This window comes from Nyctereutes procyonoides, unplaced genomic scaffold (genome assembly GCF_905146905.1).
Source record: "Nyctereutes procyonoides isolate TBG_1078 unplaced genomic scaffold, NYPRO_anot_genome, whole genome shotgun sequence".
NCBI lineage: Eukaryota > Metazoa > Chordata > Mammalia > Carnivora > Canidae > Nyctereutes > Nyctereutes procyonoides.
Genome location: NW_026575044.1, coordinates 8,753,682 through 8,778,897, shown reverse-complemented (window position 1 = coordinate 8,778,897; position 25,216 = coordinate 8,753,682). Strand labels below are relative to the sequence as shown.

At 37.9% G+C, this 25,216-nt stretch overlaps 1 protein-coding gene across 1 annotated transcript in view; it reads right to left on the bottom strand.

Annotated features, from left to right (window-relative positions):
* Positions 1-25,216, bottom strand: part of EFCAB2 (EF-hand calcium binding domain 2) — a 121,654-nt gene that overhangs the window by 34,263 nt on the left and 62,175 nt on the right. The window contains exon 2 of the mRNA XM_055324401.1: positions 22,016-22,100. Coding sequence (XP_055180376.1) covers positions 22,016-22,100 — 85 coding nt within the window. The remainder of the gene's footprint in view (positions 1-22,015; positions 22,101-25,216) is intronic.

The following is a 25,216-nucleotide window of genomic DNA, read 5'->3' as shown; positions in this document are numbered from 1 at the left end:
AAGTTTGAGGAGAAAGGATATTTTGCATAGTCTTGCAGTATGTCCTCCAAGATATTACTAGTTACAAAGGGAATAATAATAACTTTATGGAGGGGGAATCCTGGGAAACACTGCCTGAAGTGAACGAGGTTAACATCACCACTAACAAGACATAACCATGTCAAGTACCCCCTGACATTATATGCTCTGAGAAGAATACAAAATCACTCCTTTGGTATTCCTGCCAAAAGTGCATTACCTTGATCTGTGCATGAGAAAACATTGGACAAGCCCAAATTGAAAGGTATTTTACAAAACCACAGAGCAGGACTTTTCAAAAATATCAAGGTCACAAAAGAGAAAGACTGCAGAACTGTCACAGGTTGGAAGACTGAAGACACTTGACACAGGAATTAAATGGAACACAGGATTCTCTGTTGGATCCTGGAGAGAGAATGGAGAGTAGTCGGAAAGCCAGTGAAAGTGTCAGAAGATCTTCGCTTCTGCTGACTGTGCTATGTCTAGTTAAGACCTGACCATTAGGAGAAGGTGAGCAAAGGACACACAGGACCACTTGGCACTACCTTCTGTGTTTCGGTAACTCTAAAATTAATTTCAAAGCAAAATGTTTTTAGAAATATGGAGAAGATTAAGTTTTTAAATAACTTATTTAATATTTTTGAAATAAAAAGTTATTTTAAAATAATAATCCATGCCTTTTTGTCTATGGTCAAAGAATGGAGAGTTCTGGTTAATCGGACATACCACTTTTACACCTCAATGATATTAGCCACTTGCAATATAAGGTTTTCTCAGTCGTTCACCTCTTGATTTTTTTTTAAAGGCATTTTTGCTTGATTTTTTTTTATGTGTCTGAGTGTGTCAACCTTTAACGTTAGGATTTTGTTGTGAGTCATTTTTCCCATTCAAGTTCATAAAGGAATTAATATATATATATTTATATATAGACACACGTATATGTGTTTTATAACATACATGTGTTTATATATATACATAATGTAACACAGATATGTTTATTTGAGAGAGAGAAAGCATGAGTGGAAGTGCCAGAGGGAGAGAGAGAATCTCAAGTAGACTGCACTCAGCCCAACATGAGGCTCAATCTCATGACCCTGAGATCATGACCTGAGCTGAAACCAAGAGTCTGACACTTACCTGACTTCTCCCTCGTTTCATAAATGAACTCTCCATACGCACCTGGGAATATTTCTGGATTTTTCTGTTCTATTTAATTAACTTTTATGCCACACTCTTTTCACTGTTAAGGATTTGTAATGTTTTACTATCAAATACAGCTAAACTCATTTCCTTTCTCTTTTTTTTTTTTTTTAATTTTATTTATTTGAGAGACAGAGAGACAGAGACAGACAGAGACACAAGCAGGCTCCATGCAAGGAGCCTGTTGTGGGACTGGATCCTGGGACTCAAGGATCACACCCTGGGCCGAAGGCAGGCGCTAAACCGCTGAACCACCCAGGGATCCCCCTCCTTTCTCTTCTTTATCAGCAATTTCCTGGCTATTCTTGCATATTTGTTTTTCATATGAACATGAAATTCAATTGGGTAGCTCCAGAAAACATCTATTGGCATTTTAACTGTGGCTGTGTTGAATTTGTAAGTTGATTTAGGATTACTTGACATCTTTATGAGTTCAAGTCTTCCTATCCAAAAAACATGGTATGTCTTTCTATTTGCTCAAATGTATTTTTTATGTCTTCCAGATTTTCCTAAGCTAGCATTTGTAATTTTTTTTGCTATATTCTGTCTATAAATTTTAGCTTATAGATGGGTTTTATCTTCCATTATATATCACCTAACTGGTCATTGTATAGTTGAAGGCTCTTGGTTTCTGGGTATTAGTTTTATTTCCTCTTTATTGGACTTTTTTTTTTTCTGTAGTAATTTTCCCATTGGATCTCTTGGTTTTCTAGAGATTTCATGACTTCACATCTGCAAATATGGATAGTTCTCCTTCTCTCTTCTCTACCTTCTGCCATGTCATGTCCAATATGTATGCCTCCATTATGACTCTAATTGTGTTGGCTAAAACCTCCAATACTAAATTTGGGGTGTCTGGGTGGCTTAGTTGGTTAAATGTCCCACTCTTGAGCTGAGGCTCAGGTCTTGACCTCAGAGTTGTGAGTTCAAATTTCAGGTTGAGCTCCATGCTGGGCGTGGAGCCTACTTTAAAAAATGATAATCATCATAACGGCAAATATGGATATTCTCATTTTGTCCCTGACTTTAACAGAAATGTGGATAGTCCTTTCTCATTAAAAAGAAACTAGATTTTAGGCTGAAATGCACATATTTCATGTGAAGATATACATATTTCCAGATCTACTTTACTGAGTGTGATGGTTACTTTTATGTTGTCAACTTGATTGGGGTTAAGGGATACCCACATAGCTAGCAAAATATTATTTCTGGGTGTGTCTGGGAGGCTGTCTCCAGAAGAGATTGGCATTTGAATGGTAGACTGAGTAAAGAAGGTTGCCTTCACCAATGCAAGTGGGCATCATCTAATCTGATGGGAGCCTGAGTAGAAAAAAAGATAGAAAAAGGGTGGATTTGCTGTCTTTGCTTGAACTGAGATATCCATCTTCTCCTGCCCTTGGACATCAGTGCTCCTGTTTCTTGGGCTTTTGGACTCAGACTTACACCATTAGCTTCCCTGGTTCTCAGGTATTTAGACTCAGACTGAATTATATCAATGGCTTTCCTGGTTCTCCAGCTTATACACAGTAGTCATGGGACTTCTTGGCCTCCATAATGATGTGAGATAATCCTTATAATAAATCACCTTCTCCCCTCTCTGTATATTTAAATATGCAGATACAAATGCAGATACAAATGTCGGTATAGATGATACAAACATATATCCTATTGCTTCTGTTTCTCTGTAGAACTCTGACATATTGAGTCTTCAAAATTATGAATATGTGTTGAATTCTGTTGAATGCCTCTTAAGCGTCTATAGATCCCATGATATTTCCTCTCAGATCTATTAATATAATTAAATATATTAATATACTTCCCAACATAGTACTATTCATTCATTCCTGGAATAAATTCCATTTTGCTTTAATATGATCTTGCGGGCAGCCCGGGTGGCTCAGCGGTTTAGCATCACCTTCAGCCCAGGGCCTGATCCTGGAGCTAGAGACCCGGGATGGAGTCCCATGTCGGGCTCCCTGCATGGAGCCTGCTTCTCCCCTTGCCTGTGTCTCTTGCCTCTCTCTCTCTCTCTCTCTCTCTCTCTCTCTCTCTTTCTGTCTCTGTCTCTCATGAATAAATAAATAAATAAAATCTTTAAAAAAATATATGATCTTGCATTTTGTTGCTGGTATTTCACTTACATTCTTTAGATAGATAGATATTCATAAGTAAGATTGTTCTGGAGGATTTTTTAAATTAAGTTTTTCTTCTCTGTATTATACTTATCTCAGAAAAAGAATTTAGAACTTTTCTTTTTCTTATTTTCTAGAAGAACTTGGTACAAAAGTTTTTTTCAGTTTGATAGAATTCTCATATGAAAGCATTTGGATTGAAGCCTTTTGGTGAGAGAGCTCTTTGAAAACTTGCCTATTGAGTCTTTGGAAATTAGTATATTTAGATTTTCTATCTTTACACGGATCCAGGTTTTGTTCATTTGTTTTGCTTTATTATTTTGTCAATAGCTTTTTTGAAAGTGTAAAATTCAGTGGTTTTAGTAAATTCACAATGGTAAGCAGCCATACCACTACCTAATCCTAGAACATTTCCGTCACCCCAGAAAGGATCACAGATCTGTTAGTAGTCCCTTCTCATTCCGCCTCCTCTCACCTCCTTGGGATTACTAGCTACTGCCCTTCTCTATGGACTTGCCTACCATGGACATTTCCTGTAAGTGTCATACCACACATGGCCTTCAGTGTCTGGCGCCTTTCACTTGGCATGATGCCTCCCGAGCTCACTCACCTTGTAGCATGTGTCAGTACTTCATTCCCCTTTGTGGCTGAAGAATATTCTAGTGTATGGATATACCACATTTTATTTATCCATTCATCAGTGGATAGACACTTGAGTTTCTCCTTTTTTTTGGCTATTAGGAATAATGCTGCTATGAACACTCATGTACAAGATTTTGTGTGAACATATTTTTTCATTTCCCTTGGGAATATGCCCAGAAATGAAATTTCTGGGTCATATGGTAACTCTTTGTTTTGCTTAACTTCTTGAGGAACTACAAAACTGTTTATGAACGTGACTGCACCATTTCACATTCCCACCAGCAGCATATTGGGGTTCTAATTTCTCCACATCCTCACTGGCATTTGTTATTTTACATTAAGAAAATTAGAGTCATCCTAGTGGATCTGAAGTAGTATTTCTTTATGGTTTTGATTTGTATTCCCCTAACAACTAATGATGTTTGGCATATTTTCATGTGCATTTTGGCCATTAAATATGTTCTTTGGAGAAGTGTTTATTCAAATCCATCACCCACTTTTTAATTGGGTTATTTGTATTTTTTAAAAGATTTTATTTATTTATTCATGAGAGACACAGAGAGAGAGGCAGGGACATAGGCAGAGGAAGAAACAGGCTTCCTGCAGGGAGCCTGATGCAGGATTTGATCCCAGGACCCTGGGATCACAACCTGAACCAAAGGCATAGACACTCAACCATTGAGCCACCCAGGCATCCTGGGTTATTTGTATTTTTATTATTGAGTTGTAAGACCTTTTTGTATATCTTGGATGCTGATATAGGATTTACAAATATTCTCTCCCCTTCTGTGGCTGAATTTTTATTTTCTTTTGGGTAAAAAAGAAGTTTGTTTTTTTTTTTTTTTAAATTTTATTTATGATAGGCACACAGTGAGAGAGAGAGGCAGAGACATAGGCAGAGGGAGAGGGAGAAGCAGGCTCCATGCACCGAGAGCCCGACGTGGGATTCGATCCTGGGTCTCCAGGATCGCGCCCTGGGCCAAAGGCAGGCGCTAAACCACTGCGCCACCCAGGGATCCCTAAAAAAGAAGTTTTTAATTTTGGTTTAGTCCAATGTATCTTTTTCCTTCGGTTACTTATGCTTTAGGTGTCATATCTAAGAAACCACTACCTAATCTTTGGTCCCAAAGACTTACACCTATGCTTTCTGCTAGGGTTTTATAGTTTTAGGTCCTATATGTAGGTCTCTTATCTACTTTTGAGATAATTTTTGTATATGGTATGTGGCAGGTGACCAACTTCATTTATTTGCATGGAAATACCCAGCGGTGCTAGCACCATTTGGTGAAAAGACTACTCTTTCTCCATTGAATTTGACTTGCCAACTTTGTTGAAGATCCATTGACTATAATCATAAAGGTTTATTTCCAAACTCTCAACTCTGTTCCACCGATGCACATGTGTGACCTCACATCATTATGTCAGTATTACAGAGCCTTACTGTAGCTTCGTTTAAATTCTGAAATTGGGAAATGTGAATTTGACTGTGTTCTTCCTTCTGAGATTGTGGCTCTTCTAGGTTCCTTGCAATTTCATACAAATTCTAGGATCAGCTTGTTGATTACTGAAAAAAAAATTTAAAGGTAGCTGGGATTTCCACAGGGATTATGTTGAGTCAGTTGATTGATTTGGGGATTATTGCCATCTTAACAATAATAAGTGTTCCAATCCAGGTACACAAGTTTTGACAAATTATATTCTACTAAAACGTTGCCCTTTATAGCTAGATTTTCAAATTTGCTTCTATAGAGTTATATAAACTACTCTCATGATATTTTTAAATGTCCTGTGCTTTGATGGTTATTTCACCCCCCAGTCCTTGGTGCCTATTTTTGTGCTTTCTCCAAAAAAAAAAAAAAAAATTTGCCAGTGACCTTTCTTTTTTTAACCTTTTATAAAAAAACAGCCTTTCATTTTATTAGTTCCCACTATTTCCGTTTCCCAGCGCCATTATGCTTTTATCTTCAATTCCACCCTCCTGCTTTCTCTCAGCTTCCTCTTTTTCCCTAGCTTTTTTAGTTGAATATTCTATTCATTTTCTTATGCTTTTATTTTGCTTGATATAGGCATTCATGAGTTTTGATTTGGTTGTATCTCATGAATTCTAAGGACATTTCCATTTGCACATCTCATTTCCATTATCGTTACTTTCCAGAACTTTTCAATTTCATTGTCCTAAAATTTCCCTTTCACCAGAGTTGTTGTAGTCTCTTAAATTTTTTTCCAGTTTGAGCTCCAGATTTGGATATGGATGAGATTTCCAGAAAAGGGCTGAAAGTGAAAAGAGGGATGGGGGTGAACCCCTGAAGGACATTAATAAGGCCTCCTGAGGGACATTAATAAGGCCCCAAAAGAAGCCAAGAAGGAAGAATCAGAGATGTTGGATAAAAACAAAAGGTGATGTCTGAGAAGACAAAGGACCCCAGAGACACAGTTTGAACGGGAATGGGGTTGGGGGTAGAAGTCAAATTACAGGGACACCTGGGTGGCTCAGCGGTTTAATGTCTGCATTTGGCTCAGGGCATGATCCCGGGGTCCTGGGACTGAGTCCCCAATTAGGCACCTTGCAAGGAGCCTGCTTCTCCCTCTGCCTGTGTCTCTGTCTCTCTCTTCATGTCTCTCATGAATAAATAAAATCTTAAAAAAAATTTTTTTAAAAGTCAAATTACGAATTGCACATGAAGAATGAACAGAGTAAAGGATCTCAATAAAAGCAAACTCTTATCATGATTCTTAGCTTTGAAGAGAAAGACAATGATAGGGAAAAAAACGAGGTTTTATTGGTTAGAAGTCCTTTTGTTTTATATGAAAGATATTTATGTAGTGGGATATTTTGGAATGACAATGAAAAAAGCCTTTCCATCCAATTCATGGTACCCTTCCCCCGCAACCAGGGTGGTTAGCACATTCCATGTTCGCCACCTCAGGAAGAGGATAACTAAGCACAGTACAGAGATCAAGGTGTATGCCACGGAAAGCTGACTTGTAATTGAGTGGCAAAGCACTCTTACTATTCATGCCTGCCCCTGTGCAGACTTTCCTGTTTCTGCCTTGCATTAGGCCATGCGTTCAGGAGAAGACCCCCATGGGGTCTTGTTAGGTTGGAGAGCTCTCAGTACCAGCTCTACGCCTTCTGTGGGCAGTCCTGGACTATCTGGGTTATGGGGCAGCTCCGTAAGGCTACCATACACGCTGTTAGCCAACTTTTCCCCCAATCTCTAATTAAGATTCCTTTGAGCAGAGCATGGGAATTCTTCTTGCCCCATATCCTTGTTTGTACCTGCTCCTGAAAGAATTTGTGCCACCAAAGTCTACAGAAGTCCCTGTTCAAGACTTTGCTTACTTCTGTGTGTGTGGTTTTTTTGAGAAAGTCCCAGGTGATTCTAGTATGCACTCAGAACTGGAAACCACTGCTCTAGTCTACATGCCAACCTATCCATAGCTACAGTTTTCTTTCTAAAAGCCCAAATCTGCCACTTCTCTGCACTTAAGGACTTCTACTGCCTACCTAACAAAATCCAGGCCCTACAGGATTCACTGAATGACCCCAACCCACCTTTACATATTCATTTCTAATAACTCCACAAGTGAGTAACATACCCTCTGCTAATATTATTGGCACTGTATATAGACAAAAGACAATGCTGCACACAAATTAAAGAATCCAAACACTAAATACATTTTGTTTTCAATGTGTTTTTAACTTAGAAGAGACAAGAAAACTAAGCTCTTACCTAAAAACAAAAATACTTTTAGAGTTGGTGAGCAAAGGAAAGATGGCCAAAATGAGGTGTCAGTGAAAGGCTGGAAACTATTATAAAATGCACTGGTAGCTTTCAGAAAAAAATAGACATCTGAGTATCACTTCTCAGTAATTCAGAAAATGAAACAGAAGAAGGCTACGGGTTAGGAGCTGGTGTAGCTACCATGCCTTTAAATTAACCAGAAGCTGACTTGAATTACAGCACTTGCAGCCTGGCTTCTGGCCTGGTTTCATCACTGCATTATGCAGTGACACTTCCAAACACTTGTTTCAGAATCCCTCAAAGACACAAATAATGAATTCCCATGCTCCTTGGGACCCTGCTAACGTAACCAAATCTCTCTTTCACAGCCACTTGAATAGCATCCAGAACAGTCTCGTCTTTCTCACCTCCCCCAGGGAAAGAACAGATTTAGACATCTGGCCGTACTATCTCTACAGATGAAATGGATGAAGTTTTCTGCCGCTCCCTCTGTAGAATTTGTAGAACACTGAATTCCATAGCTGCAATAAACTGTGGTCAGGACAGAGGCTCTGGCTCTATGACATGGAACCACTGGTTACTAACCCCTACTGCCTTCCTCACTTCCCTCAAGGAGATCTGGGGCTATTTCAAACAACTCCCAGACTTTTTAATGCAATCACAAATATATCTGATCTCCATAGCTTGTGATTTGCAGGGTAAGTCAAAGGGAGACATTTTTCACATCATGCTCAACAGGAGTAGCAAAACAATGATGGCTCTTCCTCTATTCACCATCTGCCCTCCTCAACCAACTACAACCTAGGACATAGCGTGCTAAGATATCTAGGGGTCTCAAACCCTTCCCTGGGTTCCCATGGAGAAAATTCACAGAAAGCTCGATGACACTACCATAAGAGCTCTGCTCCATCATTATTTTATTTTGTTTTTATTTTTATCATATTTTATTTTCTATGTTAAGGAGAACAGGTTGAGGCTGCAGGAACATGAACCTGGAAGCCACAGAGGGTACACACCCAGAGGCCACAGGAATTATATGCCCAGAGGCCCCAGGAAGTACACTCCCTGAGACCACCAATCCTCAGCCTCTGGTTCCTGGTTTTTATAGCCAAAATTCGCACCTGATCTAGACAATAAACACAACAGATAGATATCTATAATCCAGAGTCAACCAAGTAGGTCTCCAAAGCTATCAAATACAGAAAAAGTCTTTATCACACAGCAAATTAAGAGCCTTGAACAGGGTAGTCCAAACCCAAGAATTATTCGTCTGTCACATGCTATTCTATCAATCAACTCCCATCTGTAAAGCCTAGGATACAGTTCACCGGGCTTTCTGATGCCCTCAAATATACTAGAACTTAGAGCATTTATGCACTTAGGCTAAGAATAAACTGGAAAGCTACATCCATTCTGGACTCCTGAATGCTACTGAAAAGTCATTAAAATGAACTTCCTCACGGGCTTGATCCCATCCAAAGGGAACAGTACCAGACTATGAACGTATGCAACCATTTGAGTAAAAAAGAGGGGAGGGGGACATAAGAAAATAATATGTATGCATGCATAGGATATTTCTGGAAAGATTCCTAGAAATTAGTACTTTAATTGCTAGTCTTTTGGAGGGGTCCTGGATGGCTGGTGAAAGGGAGTTAAGACTTTTCTCTGCACTTTGTTCTCTTTGAATGTAAATACATTATGTAAAAAGTGAATTTTTTAAAGATTTATTTATTTATTTTGATAAAGAAAGAGAGAACAAGCAAGTGGGGCCGAAGGGCAGAGGGAGAGAGAGAATCCCGAAGAAGACTCCCTACTGATCACAGAGCCCCATGTGGGCCTTGATCCTAGGACCTTGAAATCATGACCTGAGCCAAAATTAAGAGTCAACCACTCAACTGACTGAGCCACCTAGATACTCCTAAAAAAATGTATTTTTAATTTTAATCTCCTTTTCTGAATTCCCTTCATATCCTGTCACCAAGGTCCACTATTTACTCTCAAATCTTTCTTCTCCCTTAACATCTTTGACCAACTCTTCTTCCTGTCACAGTGAGAGTGATGGGTTCCTTAGTCTGTTCAGCCTGGTATAACAAAATACCATCAACTGGGTGTTTATAAATGACTAACATTTATATCTTGTAGTTCTAGAGGCTGGGAAGTCCAAGGTCCTGGTACAGGCAGATTTGGTGTGGTGAGAACCAATTCCCTAGATAACGTCTTTTTACTGTAACCTCACTCGGCAGAGGGACAGGCTAGCTCCCTGGTCTCTTTTTTAGGGGTGCTAATCCAACCCACAAAGGCTCCACCCTTATGACTTAAACATCTCTCAAAGACCACACCTCCTAATACTATCCACACATGAAATTGTGGAGGGGGGGTGAACACAGAGATTCAGACCATAGCAGTTTCTTATTCATCCCAACACACCCCACCATTCTACTATCAGAACTTAATTATGTAGATTGAGACGCCCTATCTCCCAATAAGAAACATCTTCCTCTTCAGAAAAGGTAAGAGAAAAGATATTGAACTTACAGGATTGAACAATTACACGGTAATAATTTTAGCCCTGAAATAATAGTAGCATCATATTATAAACAATCCAAATGGCCAAAATTAGGAGCTATGTTAAATTATGGTATAGTTATACATTGTAAGGTGTTCACCATGCTGCCAATAACAATGATATAAACTTAAATAAGATATTATTCAAGTACAAAGGATTTGAATATAAAGCAAACATTTTAAACACTAAAGAACTTGCAAAAATAAGAGCCCTCTGAAAAAAAATTAACAAGAGAATCCAGACTACAGATATAAATCAAAGAATACCAGAATGGAGAGGAATGATGGTCAGCAGTAGTTTCATTCAAATATAGAGAAAATAGACTAAAAGATTTTGTTAATACTAAACAAAGTATGACTATTCTATTTTACACTGGTCAGTGTTAAAATAGTAATACACCTCAGATAAATCAAGGGATTGAGGGGGAAAAAATGGAAGGAATTTTAAGAGTGCTAACATCAGCATCCTCCACAGGAGGGAGTCAACTGACACTTTTTATATTTGAAATAAGATTTTTTTTTTTTTTAAGACCACACACGGTACCGGGCACCTGGGAGGCTCAGTCAGTTGAACATCTGACTCTTGATTTTAGCTCAAGTCATGATCTCAGTCTCATGAGATCAAGCCCCGAGTCAGGCTCCATGATCAGTGAGGTGTCTGCTTGTCCCTCTCCCTCTGCTCCTACTCCCCCTTTCTCTCTCTCTCTCTAAAATGAAAAAATAAAAGATGAAAGAATACACAGTGACTACAACCTCTTAATGTTTTCCTCATTATCTTCTCTGAATTTAAAATAATGTCTCTCATGATCAAGAAACATTTGATATTCTGTAATTTCTTCAATTTAGATTTATTTTTTCTTTTATTAATTCAAGTAAAATTAAATTAGTATTTTTTGGTTTTTTTTAAGTATGGTTATTGTGATCTTATTTTTGTAGGATAATCTCTTCCTTCATGCATTTAGTAAATGTATATATACAGGGCACCTACTATGCATCAAACACAGTTCTAGGTCCTAAAATACAGCAGTGAGCAAAACAGACAGAAGGTTCTGTCCTCATGGAGATTATATTCTAGATCTTTTTCTTTCATAGGTTTTCTTTTTCCTTTCTTCCCATTCCTCCTGCCTCCTTTCTTATTAACTCCCCACCCTTCTAACCAGGAATCTTATTACATGTGAGCAAAAAGACATCTAGACCTACACTTGTCTAACATTAACAACTGTTATTTCAGGAGGTAGGATTTGGGATGACTTTTTAAACCTTAAGTGATTATTTAATCACAGTTCTCAAAAGGGCCATTATAAGCAAACCAATTTTTTTTAAAGATTGATTGATTTGAGAGAGAGACAGACAGACAGACCACATATGCTGGTGAGGTAGGGGAGGGGCAAAGAGAGAGGGAGACAAGCAGACTTCCCACTCAGCAGGGAGCCTGAGGCGTGGCTCCCTCCCAGGACCCTGAGACCATGACCTGGGCCAAAATCAAGAGTTGGACACTCAACACACTCAACCAACTGAGCCACCCAGGTGCTCCATAAGCAAACAAACTTTTTACAAGGCAATTAGAAAGTGAGATGGCGAAAAGACAAGGTATAAACCACTCTTGAAAAAATATTTTTAGTGTAATTGTGAAATATTACAGAAAAAGTACAGGAAAAATGTAACTGCCATGTATCCAATACCAAGATTTAACTGGTTAACCTTTTGCTTCAGATTTTTTCCCTCACAATAAAATATGGCAGAAAACAGCTAAAGTCCCACTCTCCATCCCTTCCCCTTCTGTCTTCAGATGCAACCACTATTCTGCGGATATTATTTATCATTCTCATGCATGTCATTGTATTTATAAACAACAGATACTATTACTTTGTATTTACATATATTGTAAACATATATATTACACATATATCAGAGTGTTTGCTTCCTTACGTAATTTTTTTAAGGTTTTATTTATTTATTCATGAGAGAAACAGAGAGAGAGGCAGAGACACAGGCAGAGGGAGAAGCAGACTCCCTGCGGGAAGCCTGATACAGGACTCGATTCCAGGACCCTGGGATCATGACCTGAGCCAAAGGCAGACCTCAACCGCTGAGCCACCCAGGCATCCCCCTTTTGTAATTTTTTTTTCTGTTCTTGAACTTTTTAACTCAACATTGCTCTTGAAATTTATCCAAGTTATTCTCTCATCTAATTCATCATTCATTTCACTCTTATGTATGAACTATGTATGAATGTACCTCAGTTTTTACAATTAATTCCCTATCAAGGGTTCTATGGGTCCAATAATCCCATTCCTCTTTTATACTGTTTTTCCATCACACAAATACAGGCCCATTGACCTGTGCAGTTTTTCAAAAGTTGAGTCTCAAGCTTTCTCAGATAATAACTATTTAGGGAAACCATCCATGTAATCTTTCTATATTGCTCACTCTTTTTACTACCTGATTAAATGTATTGTGAAATGTATTAACTTATCTTCAAACATAGCATTAAATCTGAAGAGGTAGAAATAATATTTATGGTACCTCCAAGTCTTCTTCAGAAGAGTGGTCCCTAATCCATTACAAAAAGGTTCTTATTACCTACTTCTTATTGAATTTTGGACAAGACCTAATACACTCCAAGCTCCTCCCAAATGCTGAAGAAACTCAAGTCTTCTTGTCAGTGTAAAAGATGAACAGTGGGTGCTGTCTGTCTCAGAGACTTATGCTGAGTTGAAATGGAAGCACTGAAAAAGAGACTCACTGCATTAGCAGGACACCTAGTGCTGCTGGACTGCACAAAGTTTACCCAAAGACTAAGAAAACAACAAGAAAGTATTAGGAAAAATCTCTTATAGAAGAGGCAAGAATAAAGTAAACACTGAATAGTCTAGGATACCCATAATGTCACTCTGCAAAAGCACTGAAACAGAAATGCCACAGATGGGTATAGTTGGGTAAAAGGGGACCACTAGCACTTTTATTCAAGGATTGGACCCTAAATCACCTTGGCATGCCATATTTTTGAGGATCAATCCATTGTGAAATTGATTTAATTAGAGTGTTATAAACATATATAATTTCATCTGACCTTACATACTTTTTAAGATTTTTATTTATTTATTTTTTTTAGAGACACACACACACACACACAGAGAGAGAGAGAGAGAGAGAGAGAGGCAGAGAGGCAGAGGGAGAAGCAGGCACCACGGAGTGAACCCAACGTGACTTTTTAAACTTCATTTATATTTTTTCATTTGCTGCTCTTAACATTCCTGTGATGCAGATATGAGGAAAATGAATAAAAAGAGGGTGGCACATAAAAATCCAGTGACAGTAATCAAAACAGTATAGTACTAGCACAAAAACAAACACATCAATAGAATAGGATAGAGAGGCAAGAATATGCAATGGAGGAAAAAACAGTCTTTTCAGTAAATTGCATTGGGTAAACTAGACAGCTACATGCAAAAAAGATGAAACTGGACCACTTTCTTACACCATACTTAAGAAAAATCCCCTCAAAATGGACTAGACCTAAATGTAAGATCTGAAACCATAAAACTTCCAAAAGAAAAAACAGGCTGTAATCTCTTGGACATTGCCCTTAGCAACATTTTTGTAAAGATGTTTCTTCTGGCAAGGGAAACAAAAGCAAAAATAAACTATTGGAACTACACCAAAATAAAAAGCTTTTACACAGTGAAGGAAACCATTAACAAAATAGAAAGGCAACCTATCGAATGGCAGAAGATACTTGGGAATGACATATCCAACAAGGGGTTAATATCCAAAATAGATAAAGAATTTATACAATGAAACACCCAAAAACCCCCAGATAATCTAATTAAAATGGGCAGAGGACCTGACTAGACATTCTTCCCCAAAGGCATAGAGATGGTCAACAGGCACATGAAAAGGTGCTTAGGGAAATACAAATCAAAACCACAATGAGATACCAACTCACACCAATCAAAATGGCTAATTTTAATGAGACGAAAAATAGTAAGTGTTGGCAAAGAAGTGGAGAAATAGGAACCCTCATGCAGTGTTGGTAGGAATGTAAATTGATGCAACCCCTGTAGAAAACAGTAATGGAGACCCTTAAAAACTTAAAAATATATGTTCCAGCAATTTCGCTACTGGGTATTTATCCAAAGAAAACAAAACACTAATTCAAAAATATATATGCACCCTCATATTTACTGCAGCATTTTTTATAACAATCCAAGTGTCCATCAATAAATGAATGGATAGAGAAGATGTGATACACACACACACACACACACACACACACACGCACACTGGAACATTTCTTAGCCATAAAAAAGAATGAAATCTTGCCCTTTGCAACAACATGGATAGACCTAGAGGGTATTATGCTCAGTGAGATGAGTCAGACAGAGAAAGACATATACCAAATGATTTCACTTATATATGGAATCTAAAAAGCAAACCAAATGAACAAACAGAAACCAAATAAACTCTTAAATACAGAGAACGAATTGGTTGCCAGATAGGAGGTGGGAGGAAGGGTGTATGCATAGGTAAAGGAGATTAAGAGGTATGAACTTCTAGTTATAAAATAACAAATGAAAATTACAGCATACAGAATTTAGTCATTAATATTGTAATAATGTAAAAAAAAAATCAGTGATAGAACCAGCAATTGACTCTGCTGACTTCTAGTATACTTTGATTCTGTTAGAGTCAAAGATGAAAGAACATATATTACAAAAAACTAGATTGGTTTCTGATTCAGATTTGAGTGACATTCAAATTAAATTTAGCAGCTACATAGAAATTAATTCATTTCTTTACCTTAGAGACATTCCTTGTGGAATGTCTTTTACCATACTGGTTTTATTCAGGCTAACTTAAATTTTTTCTATTAAAGCTACTCTGATGACTTTTGTTTGTTTCCAAAACTCAAACCCATACTCAAATGGTGTATAATTTAACCATTTTTTTTAAAGTTTCTGAACACCAGAAGGTAAAAGCAGCCAAAAGACAAATGGCATACATTTCACACACTATGGTTAAGATCTTTAATATATATAAGGATACATAATTCCACAAAAAATGGGAAAAGCCATGAAATGCCAGTTCAAACAAAAGGAAATACAAATAACTTTCAGACATAAAGATGTCCATTATTAGAGAAATGAAAATTTCCGAGTTTCTAATTTTCACGTATCACATTAGCAAAAATCCTCAAGTTTGGAATTAACTGTTGAGAGAGAGTAGGAAAACAGGCACACTCATAAAATGAAATGAGAGAATACATTGTCAATATAGCAACCTCTAGAAAAATATCCATGCACCTTGATATAAATCCAAGAATTTATCCTAAAGAAAAATTCTCACTTTTGCAAAATAACATGCATAATGAGATATTCTCAGCAACATGCACTCGTATAACAAGAGCCTGGAAACAACCTAAATACCCATCAAAAGGAGATTAGTTCAGTATATTATGTTTCACTCATACAATGAAATGAAGAAGCTCTTATGTACTAATAAAGAATAATCACTGAGTTATGATAAGTGAAAAAAGCAAAGTGCAGAAGAGTTTAGTCTCTCACCACTTATGTTAAAAATATACCCACATTCTATAAAATCAAAAAAACAAACAATATAATTTTTAAATGGGCAAAGGGCTTAAACAACATTTCTTCACTGAAGATGTACATATGCAAATATGCTCAACATCATTACCCATTAGGCAAATGCAAATCAAAACCACAACAAGATACCACTTTATACCCATTACGATAAAATGAAAAACAGAGAATAACAAGTGTTGACAAGGACACGGAGAAATTGGAATCCTTGTGCTTTGCTGGTAAAAGTGTAAAATGATGCAGCTCCTGTGGGAAACAGTATGGTGGTTTCTTACAAAATTAAACATAGAATTACTATATGATCTAGCAATTCTACTGCTGGGTATACATCTGAAAGAACTGAAAACAGGGACCTGAACAAATATTTGTGCACCAATGTTCACAGCAATATTGTTCAAAAAGCCAAAAGGTGGTAACAACCCAAATGTCCATGAACAGAGGGATGGAAAAACAAAATGTGCCATATACATATAGTAGAGTATTATTCAGCCTTAAAAAGGAATGAAATTCTGACACATGTCAGAACGTGGATGAACCTCAAAGACATTACACTAAAAGAAATATACCAGACACAAAAGGGTAAATGTTGTATGATGTCATTTATATAAGGTACCTGGAGTAGTCAAACTCATAGAGACAGGAAGTAGAATAGTGGTTACCAGGAACATGGAAGGGAGGGAATGGGGAGTTACTGTACAGTGTTGGGATACTTGGGTGGCTCACTTGGTTAAGCTGGCTCTTGGTTTCAACTCAGGTCATGATCTCAGGGTCCTGGGATCTAGCCCTGCATTGGGCGCCCTGCTCAGTGGGGACTCTGCTTCTCTCTTTCCTTCTGCCCCTCCTCCCTGCTTGTGCTTTCTATTAAATAAATACATATTTTAAAAAAAGATGTGCCCATGACTACTTTTTGTACCTTTAGAATCTCATCGCATATCTATAGATGATCTATTCAAAAATTTGATTTTCAATCAGCCTTATTGATTGAAATCTCAACACAGAGCAGGAAAATGTATGTAAGTCAAAATATATTATGTTCTAGGTTTTATATGAAGCAAAATTAAAATGCCCACAATTAATGTTATTAAAAACCTGCCTAAATGTTTTTCAAGGTGCTAGCTTTCAAAAACTATTTAACAAGGAAAATGCACTATCTCAAAATTTAAAAGATCAAAACAGAATGTATAGAAATACATAAAAAATTCCTAGGAGAGGTTTGTTAAGTATAATTGCTAATCCAGAATAAATAGAGGAAAACAATTCTAAATTATTTACTTCAAGAATATAAAATGCACTACTACTACTACTACTACTACTACTACTACTACTACTACCACCTAATATTGTTCTAAGTTTTAAATCCCAAGCTAATTTGTTCTGAGCTAATATTGTCCTAAGAGCTTTAAAAATGTCCACTGACAACAGAGGTTCTCATATTTTTGGGTTTCAGAACTCTTTTTGCATTCTTAAAAATGATAGAGATCCTCAGAAAGCTTTTCCTTATGTGAGTTGTATTTATCTATATTTATCGTATTAGAAATTAAACCTCAAAAAATTTTAAAATACTTAGAAATCTTTTTAAAATATTTTAAAACTTTCATTCAGAAATAACCATAAATATGTAGGTAAATAACATAATTTTATGAAAAATAATTACATTTTCCAAACAAGAACAAATTTAATTAGAAGAATGGCACCATTCTATATGTTTGCAAATCTCTGTAATGTCTGGCCTAACAGAAAATAGCTATATTCTCATATCTGATTCTGCATCCAATCTGTCACAATATCACACATCATGTAGCTTTTCAGAAACTCCAATATATACACTTGTGAAAAAATGAGAATGAAAATAGCAAATACTGCCTTAGATTTATTATAAAAATAGTTTTGACTTCCCAGACCCCTTAAAGAGTCCTTCCTATGAGGTGAAGGCGAAAAATAAATTACTCGACCAAGTCAAGAGTGGAGCCCAGGACCTCAAGGTTGCCTGTTGGAGCCAGGGGGAAGGCAGCAGGGACCCATTTCATGATGTTTTCCGTAGTGGTACAGTTTCAAATTCGACCTTTCAAATTGTGCAGAGGTAGGGAGGAGACAGCAACCACCACAAAACTCATATGTAAGGGGGCCCGGGTCTGTCCTACAAGGAAAACGTTGCCATTACCTACAGGGTAGGGGAGACACCGCCAAATGTGCTGGGAGCACCTCCAGGAACAGCTCTCTCCTGCCCAAACCAAGCCATTACCTGTCCTAGACTCTCACTCTGTCCAATGCTTCTCTACGCCACTCTTTACATAGAATTCTGCCCTCAATTTTTTTTCCAGTTTTATTGAGAAAAACATTGACATGTATCAATGGAGTGTAAGTTTAAAGTGTACAGCATGACGGTATGATTTATGTATGTTAGGACATGATGACCATAATAGGTTCAACTAACACCCATCTTCCTATACAGACACAGAAAGAAAGAAAGAAAGAAAGAAAGAAAGAAAGAAAGAAAGAAAGAAAGAAAGAAAGAAAGAAAGAAAGAAAGAGAGAGATCTTGTGATGAGAACTCTTATGGTTTACTCTCCTTACAGCTTCCCTATAAATCATACAGCAGTGTTAGCTACAGTCATCATGTTGTACGTTACACCCCTAGTACTCACCTTGTAACTAGAAGTTTGTACTTTTAATGAGTTTCCTTCAATCCCCCCCCCCACTATCCTCCATGCCCAGTAACCACAAGTCTGATCTCTTTTTCTGAGTTTGTTTTTTTGTTTGTTTGTATTTATATTCCACAAATACATGAAATCATATGCTACTTGTCTTTCTCTGGCTTATTTCACTTTGCATAATTCCCTCAGGATTCAACCATGTTGTCACAAATGGCAGGATTTCCTCATTTTTATGGCTGAATAATATTCCATTACATATATACCACAACTTCTTTATCCATTCATCCATCAGTGAACACGTACGTTGTTTCCATGTCTTGTTTTTTTCTAATTAAAATTTTTTCAATTAAGTAAAATATTTAAAAAGAAGAGTAATAAAGAGCCTAGTAGTTTATTTCACACTTACAGCAATTAGTATTAGACTGATCTAGCATAAGACTCAAAGGTAAAGCAACGGATCAGAATAAATTAGATCAGCCCAAATTAGATTCAATTATAGAAAATGCAGTATATTACAAACTAGGTGTGACAATTCGTGATGCCAATAAAATAAATTGTTTGGCAATTTGGGGAGGGAAAAAGTCTATATTTAGACCTCCACTTTTAATCATGTGCCAAAATAAATTCTAGCTAGATTAACTGTTTTTACAAAGAAAGAGCTGGCCAAGGCTGGGTAAGGCAGGACCAGATCTCATTCATCGCCGCATTTGTTCCTGGGGCCTGTCTGGGGCTGCTGCATAGCTGCCCAAACAGAAGGAACTACTCTGAGCTCCAACTCTGTTGCTAGCCCCTTGTGCCTTCTTCTTGGGCAAGTCATTTTGCTTCTCTGTCATAAAAAGAGTAAATGATGCCACTGCATGAGAACACTCATTATAAACTTTAGAGTGCTGTACAAACTAACAGAAGGAACAAAGATTAGAAAGCTACATCCATCCCTGTTGCTACTATTTGAATATGCATAGCATTGATATTTTAGTGTGAAAAATAATTCCAATTTTCTTGGTAACCCTCTTTATATAATAAAGTAGACAATCTAGGTTGTAAAAATATACACTTTCCCTTGGGGCCTCAGTAAAATTTTTAAATTTTGAATGGGGAAAAAGATGCATCCCCATAAGCAAGTCTTTTTTTCCTGAATTAGCTCTTTTACCAAAAAAAGATCTGGCATCATGTTCTCAGAGATTTGGGAGGTTTTCTTTTCACTGCTTCTGTCAGGAGGCCCAAAGGCAGGAGATTAAGCAGGCAATGGAGCACAGCTAAAGACTTAGAATTTTAAAACCCAGATATGACCTTGAGCAAACTATTTCCCTTTTCTTTGTCTCCAGAAACTGGAGATGCCAACTCTTACCACACAAATACAAAGGGTAAGATGAGGTCGTGTCCATGAGGCCCCTGCACCCAACCACAGTTGGTTTGTCAGCCAGCATGCCTTGAGTAAATACTGGTTTCTCTTCTCTACTCTCGTTGTCTCTCACAAAGCTCTCCTGGTCTCCTCTGGCTTTCCCTGACCTCCCTAACAATCCTTCTCTCCCCTACTCCCAGGAGAACCCTGCAGCTTCAGCCAGGGGTCTGGGGGATAGGCCATTCAGGAATTTGGTCAGAGATTTGGTCATGCATATTGCATGCTCCCCACCCCATCCCAAACCCTATCACTGCCAACACCACCCTACCCGCTCATTTTCCTCCTAGGATACTCACAATCAAGGGTCACTCACTCAAGCCTGCAACGTGCCCCAAGCCCCTGGAGCCCTGGCAGGGCTGCAGCCCAGCATGTGGCCCACACACTTCCTTGGCAATAGCTGAGCCAAGGCACACACGAGGTGACTGGGGAAAGGGGGGGCGGTTCTGGAACGTAATTTCCAACCTTATCCCTTGCTGTGAGGCCCATAAACATGCATGAGGTAGAAAACAAAACTTCATAAGGTGCTGCTATAGAGTAATGAATTGGCCTGCATCCCTCAGTACCCTCTCCTACAATCATACCTTGTGCCTGCAGGTGTAAAAAACTAAATGATACATATAGTGACAATCTGTCCCAAATAAAATACAATCGGTATAGTGCTCCTCCAGCTTGGCTCAAGTGTAGCACTTGGGCTCTTGACAAGTATCCACCTATAATAATCAAGCAGTTTCTTTCCAATTCTGCTTTTGTCACTGCCCACAGCTTTGCTGGCCTCTGGGTACTAGATTCTGAGTTTTGAGACAGTAAGTCCACTAAATGTTCCTCATTTAGCCTGGTCTCCTGGAAGAAGAGTTTCATGGCTTTTCCGTGATGGATGGGGCATGGATCCTACAACTTCTATTATCCTCCTGGATAGTCTCCTCTGCCTTTTTCTTTTTCTCTCTGGTCTCAGACTATTCTGTGTCCTTTGTTCCATTCCTGATCTACCAGTATTGATGTCTCTCTCTCATCTGTTTATGTTCTTTCATTTGGGTTCTTTTTGTTCTTTTACTTCAGAGTGTATCATCATTTAAGCATTATTAATCTTTCTAAGTCATGCTAGATAATATATACTTACTCATTTTATTTTATTTTTAAAAGATTTATTGATTTACTTGGGAGAGAGATCACAAGCGAGAAGGGCAGAGGGAGAAGGAGAGAATCCCAAGCAGACTCCACACTGACTGCAGAGCCCAACGCAAGATTCAATCTCACAACCCTGAGATCACAACCTGATCCAAAACCAAGAATTCAAGGCTTCACTGATTATACCACCCAGGCATCCCATACATATTTATTTTAAAAGCAAATCATGGGGATGCCTGGGTGGCTCAGCGGTTGAGCATCTGCCTTCAGCTCAGGGCCTGATCCCAGGACCCAGGATCAAGTCCTGATTTGGGCTCCCTGAGAGGACACTGCTTCTCCTTCTGCCTATGTCTCTGCCTCTCTCTTTCTCTGTCTCTCATGAATAAATAAATCTTTAAAAAATAAAATAAAATAAAAATAAAAGCAAATTCTGCTCATTCATTCAACAATTATTTATTGAGCACCAACTACATATCTAGCTACAGTAGAGCTCACCTATCCCACAGAATTTAGAGTCTGAAGGTTGAAATAGGCAATGTGGATACTCCTTTCACCAGACTATAAAGAATAAAAAACAGTATTGATGAAGCATAGTTAGTGAAGACCTTTTACAGAGCACAGGAAAATAAAACATTTAAATAGCACAATAAGGGGCACCTGGGTGGTTCAGTGGGTTAAGTGTTCAGCTCTTGATTTCAGCTCAGGTCATGATCTCATGGGTCCAGAGATCCAGCCCCATTTCAGGCACCACACTCAAGCAGGAAGTCCCCCCACTCATATGCCCACATATGCACTCTCTCTCAAATAAATAAATAAGCAGTATAATAAATCCAAGGACTGAAAAAAAAAAAAAAACAAGAGCCCCTTTCTATCATATGAGTTGTATCAGTAATTTAGAGTTAGAGCAAAGAAAATATTGCCAAACCTCACATCCACTGTATTATTCGCCTCGTGGTCAAACACTTCAAAAGCGTCTTTGATTTTTTTGTGAAATTCCGCTACCACTAACTCTGTAAAAGATAAAGTAAATAAAAATCATTTTAATAAAACTTTACATTTGAATGTCAAACAAAAATTTCAACTACTAAGCTAGAAATTCTCAACGAGGAAGAGCATGTGGAACTCTTTCCCAATCTTAGCATCACGTAGCATGCTTATATTAGCTTCCTCTAGAGATGTCAAGGAATGGACAGACTCTTGTTTTCTAAGGCATGAGATGCAAACAAGACAGTAAAAGAGGTGCACTACTCTTGAGTACACAGCGTCATGGGTTTATGTGTATACATAGTCATAGGGCCACCATGCAGATCAAGACAAAAAACACTTCCAACACAGACTACGTTCTGTGTCAAGTAGTCTGGGCAGAGTCCCAGCCCAAGACGCAGAAGAAATCTGGCACTAAGGATACAGACTGTGGCTCACTCATGTGCCCGTCTGCTTGACTTTATTGTGTGTTTGAGGAGGTCTGAAGTTGGGGGTTGTGCAGCATGCAAAAGCGACATATGACACTCTCTCAAAGAGCTTTCAAACCAGTCTTGAGACCAAGATTTACTTATAAGAAACAATTTAATTTAAAAGTCGTTTATTCTGTGGAAGGAGCCTCGGTGCCCATCGAAAGATGAATGGATAAAGAAGATGTGGTTTATGTATACAATGGAATATTACTCAGCCATTAGAAACAACAAATACCCACCATTTGCTTCAACGTGGATGGAACTGGAGGGTATTATGCTGAGTGAAGTAAGTCAATCGGAGAAGGACAAACAGTGTATGTTCTCACTCATTTGGGGAATATGAATAATAGTGAAGGGGAATATAAGGGAAGGGAGAAGAAATGTGTGGGAGATATCAGAAAGGGACACAGAACATAAAGACTTCTAACTCTGGGAAATGAACTAGGGGTGGTGGAAGGGGAGGAGGGCGGGGGGTGGGGGTGAATGGGTGACGGGCACGGAGGGGGACACTTGACGGGATGAGCACTGGGTGTTATTCTGTATGTTGGTAAATTGAACACCAATAAAAATTAATTTATAAAAAAAAAAACCAAATGTATAAAATAAAATAAAAAATAAAATAAATAAAATAAAATATAAAATAAAAAAAAATAAAAAAAAAAATAAAAGTCGTTTATTTAATAAACATTTGTTGAGTCTCTACTATGTGCTAGACACTATTCTGAGTGCAAACACTACAGCAAGGAACAAAAGTTCCTTGACAGAATTGCCTACCTCCACAGAGTTTTTATTGGGGGAGATATAGAAGTTTATATATATTTGGCAAAAATAGACTGTAAGTCAAATGTGCTGGAAAAACCAAAGCAGCAAAAAGGCACAAAGCATGTGGCATGAGGTGGTGGTTTCAGAAGGCCTCCTTAGTGACAAAGTGACATCTGCATAGGGGAAAGAGCCAGTCTTATGAATAGCCTACAGGAGGAGTTTTTAGGTAAATAGAACAGCAGAGGCAGAATGGTAGGAAATAAGGTCAGAAAGGTGTGAGTTTGGGGGTGGAGGACAGAATTTATATGGTCTCTGTATACTCCTTTAAGGGTTTTGTCTTTTACTTTAAATGAGATGATGAATCACTGGAGAGTTCTAAGCAGTGCCATGACATGGCTTGGCTTATATTCACTTCAGCTATAATGTTAAGAATATACTGGAAAGGGATGAAGGAGAGATCAGTCAGGACGTTATTGCAATATTCTAGAAGGAGACTAATGGTGGCAGGAATGAGGTTGCAAGCAGTTGGAAAGTCTCACTGGGTATAACACTGCCAATGCACAAAGTTGGTGTCTGCTTTTAAAATTTAAGGTCATTTCATTTATTTCTTAAGTTTTCAAATTCCAGTTAGTTAACATGAAGTGTATAGTTTCAAGTGTACAATATAGTGATTCAACACTTCCATACATCAACCACTGTTCATCACAACTACACTCCTTAATCCTCATCACTTATTTCACCCATCTCACCCTCCCAACTCCCCTCTAGTAACTAGCGGTGCATTCTCTATAGTTAAGAATCTGTTTCTTGGTTTGTCTCTCTTTTTTTATTTTCCCAATGCTTGTTTGTTTTGGCTCTTAAATTCCACATAAGAGTAAAATCATATGGTATTTGTCTTTCTCTGACTAACTTATTTCATTTAGCATAATACTCTCTAGCTCCACCATGTTGGTGCAAATGGCAAGATTTCATTCTCCTTTATGGCTGAGTAATATTCCATTGTATATACATACCACATCTTCTCTATCCATTCATCAGTGAATGGACCCTTGGGCTGTTTCCATGATTTGGGTATCGTAGATGATGCTGCTATAAACAGCAGAGTGCATGTATCCCTTTAAATTAGTATTTTTATATATGTGCTGCCAAAGCGAGCACAGTATTTTTGTATTCTTTAGGTAAATACCTAGCAGCGTGATTGCTGGATTATAGGGTAGTCCTATTTTTAACCTTTCGAGGAATCTCCATACTGTCTTCCAGAGTGGCTGCACCAGCTTGCATTCCCACCAACAGTGCAAAAGCATTCCCCTTTCTCCACATCTTTGCAAACACCCACTGTTTCTTGTGTTCTTGATTTTACCCATTTTGACAGGTGTGAGGTAATATTTCATTGTGGTTTTGATTTGTATTTCTCTGATCAGTGATTTTGAGCATCTTTTCACGTGTCTGTTGGCCATCTTCAGATCTTCTTTGGAAAAATATCTATTTGTGTCTTCTGCCCATTTTTAAATTGGATTATTTGTGTTTTGCATGTTGACTTTTATAAGCTGTTTATATATTTTGGATACTAACCTTTTATCAGACGTGTCATTTGCAAATATCTTCTCCCACTCCAAAGACTGGCTTTTAGTTTGGTTGATTGTTTCCTTCACTGTGCGCAGCTTTTTATTTTCATGAAGTCTGAATAGCTTATTTTTACTTTTGTTTTCCTTGCCTCAGGAGACATATGTAGAAAGAAGTTGCTACAGCCAATGTCAAAGAGGTTACTACCCATGTTCTCCTCTAGGATGTTTATGGTTTCAGGTCTCACATTTAGGTCTTTTATCCATTTCAAATTTACTTTTGTTGGTGTAAGACAGTGGTCCGGTTTCATTCCTCTGCAGGCTGCTGTCCAGTTTCCCAACACCATT